This window comes from Anopheles bellator, chromosome 1 (genome assembly GCF_943735745.2).
Source record: "Anopheles bellator chromosome 1, idAnoBellAS_SP24_06.2, whole genome shotgun sequence".
NCBI classification, from domain to species: Eukaryota; Metazoa; Arthropoda; class Insecta; order Diptera; family Culicidae; genus Anopheles; species Anopheles bellator.
The window spans coordinates 17,331,163-17,334,983 of record NC_071285.1 but is presented as its reverse complement, the minus strand read 5'-3'; the positions used below and the strand labels follow the sequence as shown (position 1 = coordinate 17,334,983).

The window sequence follows — 3,821 nt, the reverse complement described above, 5'->3', positions numbered from 1 at the left end:
GAGCTCGCCTCCCTGAAGGTGGAAATGGCGGAGCTGAGGAAGCTGGTAGCTTCGCAGGGAGGGCACCAGCACCAGCAGCAGCAGCAGCAACAACAACAGCAGCAGCAGCACCAGCAGCAGCACCAGCAGCACCAGCGACAGCAGCAACAGCAACAACAACAGCAGCAGCGGCTGCAGCAGCAGCAGCAGCAGCAACAGCAGCAGCAGCAACAGCAACAGCGCAAGCCGCGACCAACGCAGAGGCAGCGGAAGAGGCGCCGGCAGCAGCAGCAACAACAACAGCAGCAACAGTGGGTGGAGCATCCTCCCGCACAGCAGCAGCAGTCGACGAACCACCTAGTGGACCTGTTGCATCTGATGCAGGAGTTGATGCATCTGATCCAGCAGCAGCAGCAACCGCAACAGGACCAACAGTGGGAGCAGCGGGAACGGCAGAGGCAGCCCTCTCAACTGCGGCGACAGCGGGTCGCGCAGCAGCAGCAGCAGCAGCGGGTGGAGAACCCTCGGCCGCAGCCAACGACGACGGCGACAGCGCCCGGGCCCAGGCCAGCCTTTACGGCCGAGGGGTACCCCGCCCTGCCACAGGCCAGTGCGCCGGTGGAGGATCTGTCCAGCTGGGCGGTCGTGGCGCGGCACCGCCCCCGCACGGCCCGGGAAGCGCCGACTGCCAGTGCGTCTCGTCCGCAGCAGCAGCAACAGCAGCAGCGCCCATCGCAGCGGGGCTGGAGCAGCCGTCTCCAGCGTGATGTCGTGAGGGTCGCGCCGGTAGAGGGCGAGTCGTACGCATCGCTTTTTGCCAGAGTGCGGGGCAGCGAAGCGGTCAAGCTGGCCCAGCGGAGGGTGCACCAGAGCTCCCAGGGCCACATGCTTGTGGAGGTGCAACGGAGAGCTGATGCAGCGGAGTGCGCCGCAACCATCCGCGCGCTGGTTGGGGAGGCTGGCAGCACCACCCTGCTAGGCCCGAAGGCGACGGTGATCGCCAACGGCCTCGACCACGAGGCCACACCAGAGCTGGTGGCAGCGGGACTGTCGGCGCTGCTGCCAAATGGCGAGGCCGTCGATCCGGCCAGCGTGCACCTGCGGATGCACCCCAACGCCACCCAGAAGGCGAACGTGGTGCTGCCCGCCCGGCTGGCGGCGCAGTTGGCGGAAAAGCGTCTCCTGCTGGGGATGGCCAGCGTCAGGCTGCACGTGGCGGAGCCAGTCCCACGTGAGGAGGAGCGGTGCTACCGGTGCCACCTGCGTGGGCACCGCAAGCATCAGTGCCAAGGCGAGGACCGGTCGGCCCTATGCCTGCGATGCGGCGACACTGGGCACCGGCGCGGGCAGTGCTCGGCCGACAGGCCAAAGTGTGCCGTGTGCGGGGGAGCGCACAGCACCGGCTCCGCCATCTGCGGGGGTGTTGCTCCACAGTGACCGGGATGCTCAACATCATTCAGCTGAACCTGCGCCACACGGGCGTTGCCCGGGACCTTGTGGTGCAGGCGATGAGGGAGCGCCGCGCAGACGTCGCCCTGCTGTCGGACGTCGGGTCGCGGACAAGTTGGATAGCCGATGCTCGTGGCTGGGCCGCCATCGCACCCGGTAGCCGGCACCCAGTCCAGCAGGTGCTGTGCACCTCTGTCCCCGGCTTGGCAGCAGCAGTGATGCGGGGTGTTACCCTCATCAGCTGCTACGCGCCTCCATCCCTGAGCATGGAGCAGTTCGAGGACCTGCTGCAGGGTGTGGAACTCCTGGCCCAAAACAGCTCCCGTTGCGTTGTCGGGGGCGATTTCAACGCTTGGGCCACGGAGTGGGGCAGCCGGATGCTCAACGCCAGGGGAGCAAGGCTGCTGCAGTTGGCCGATCGGATGGGTCTGCGAGTGCTGAACCGGGGCAACACCCCGACGTTCCTGGGCGCAGGTGCGGCGTCGCCGTCCATTGTGGACGTGTCGCTGGCATCTTACAGCCTCGCAGACACAGGAGATTGGTGTGTGTCTTCGCTGTACACCGCGTCTGACCATGCCATGATCGAGTTCTCCGTCGGCCTATCTGCAGCCAGATCGCCGCAGCATCAGCGGCAGCAACGTCAGCAGCAGCATCAGCAGCAACATCAGCAGCAGCACCAGCACCAGCAGCAACATCAGCAGCGGCATCAGCAGAATCAGCGGCATCAGCATCAGCATCAGCATCAGCAGCAGCGTACCGCCATTCCCGGTCGACGATGGAAGCTGGCCGATTTCAGCCCCGAGGCGTACAGGGTGTCGCTCAGCGCTCTCGACTTTGCCAGCGTTGAGCCGTCGGCCCCCGAGGTCACGAGGTTGCTCACGCGCGCCTGCGACGAGACCCTTAGGCGCAACAAGGAGTCTCGCGGTGGCCCACGGACCTCGGTGTACTGGTGGACGGACGAGATCCGCGACCTGCGCGCCGCCTGCAGCCAAGCCAGGCGACGGTGGCACCGGGCGCGCGGTGTCCCCGCCAGAGACGCGGCCGAAACTGAGTTCCGCGAGCTGAGGCGCACCCTGTCGCGAGAAATCCGGGCCAGCAAGCGGCGCTGTGAAGCTGAGCTGGCAGACAGTGTTGCGGACGACCCGTTTGGGACCGGATACCGAGTGGTCATGAGCAGACTGCTTGGCCGGAGGCAGCCGCGGGAAACGGACCCGGAGGTGCTACGGCGAACTGTGGACGCGCTGTTCCCGACACACCCTCCGATGGTCTGGCCGGCGGAGAGTGCCGCAGCGGATCGCGAACAGCTACGTCCGGTGACCTGCGAGGAGGTGGTGGCCATCGCCAACAGGTTGCCCCCTCGCAAGGCCCCGGGACCGGACGGTATTCCCAACGGGGCGGTGACCACGGCCATGCGGGAGCACCCCGAAGTCTTCAGGGAGCTGTTTCAACGGCTCCTCGACGCCGGTACCTTCCCAGAGGAGTGGAAGCGGCAGCGGCTGGTGCTGGCGCCCAAGCCAGGGCAACCAACCGGCGAGCCCTCCTCCTTCAGGCCGATCTGCCTGATCAATGCCCTGGGAAAGGTGTTCGAGCGGGTCCTGCTGGACCGCCTGAATGACACCCTGGAGTGCGGTGCTGACGGCCCGCTCCTATCAGCCGCCCAGTTCGGATTTCGCGCCGGTCGCTCGACCGTGGACGCGATCCGGGCTGTGGTGGAGAGTGGTGCAGAGGCTCGGGCGATTAATCGCACGAACGCCTCAGCGGAACGAGAGTGCATGGTCGTGTCACTGGATGTCCGCAACGCGTTCAACAGCGCGAGCTGGACGGCGATCGGCTCAGCGCTGAGCAGTAGGGGAGTTCACCCTGGCCTCATGGCAGTTCTGGGGGACTACTTCCGTGGTCGGGTCCTAGAGTACCACTCGGACCTGGGGCTGGAAGAGCGCACAGTCTCTGCTGGCGTTCCGCAGGGGTCAGTCCTCGGGCCGACTCTATGGAACGCCATGTACGACGACGTCTTGCGCCTCCCCCTCCCACCATCGGTGAGGCTGGTAGGGTACGCAGACGACCTGGCGCTTGTTGTCCGCGCCGTCAGCCCCGAAGCCGCGGCGGGCAAAGCCGAGAGGGCTCTTGGAGAGGTGGCTCGCTGGATGGACAGCGTGGGACTCCAGCTGGCTCCCAGCAAGACGGAGATGATGGTGGTTAGCTGCCACCGAGGTGGCCGTCAGCAGCCGCCACCCATTGACGTCTGCGGGACCAGCACAGATGCGAAGAGCTCCATTCGCTATCTGGGAGTGGTCGTCCAGGACCACCTCTCGTGGAAGGACCACGTGGAGCACCAGACTGCCAAGGCGGCAGCCAGAGTTGGGGCACTGCGGCGGCTGCTGCCCAACCACAGC

The 3,821-nt window shown here is 66.4% G+C and overlaps 1 protein-coding gene across 1 annotated transcript; it reads left to right on the top strand.

Moving 5' to 3' along the window:
- The first annotated feature begins 357 nt into the window (after window positions 1-357).
- On the top strand, window positions 358-1,416 carry LOC131215135 (LIM and SH3 domain protein Lasp-like). Its single transcript, XM_058209520.1, has one exon. The coding sequence runs from the start codon at window positions 358-360 to the stop codon at window positions 1,414-1,416; it is 1,059 nt and encodes a 352-aa protein (XP_058065503.1).
- Window positions 1,417-3,821: the final 2,405 nt, after the last annotated feature.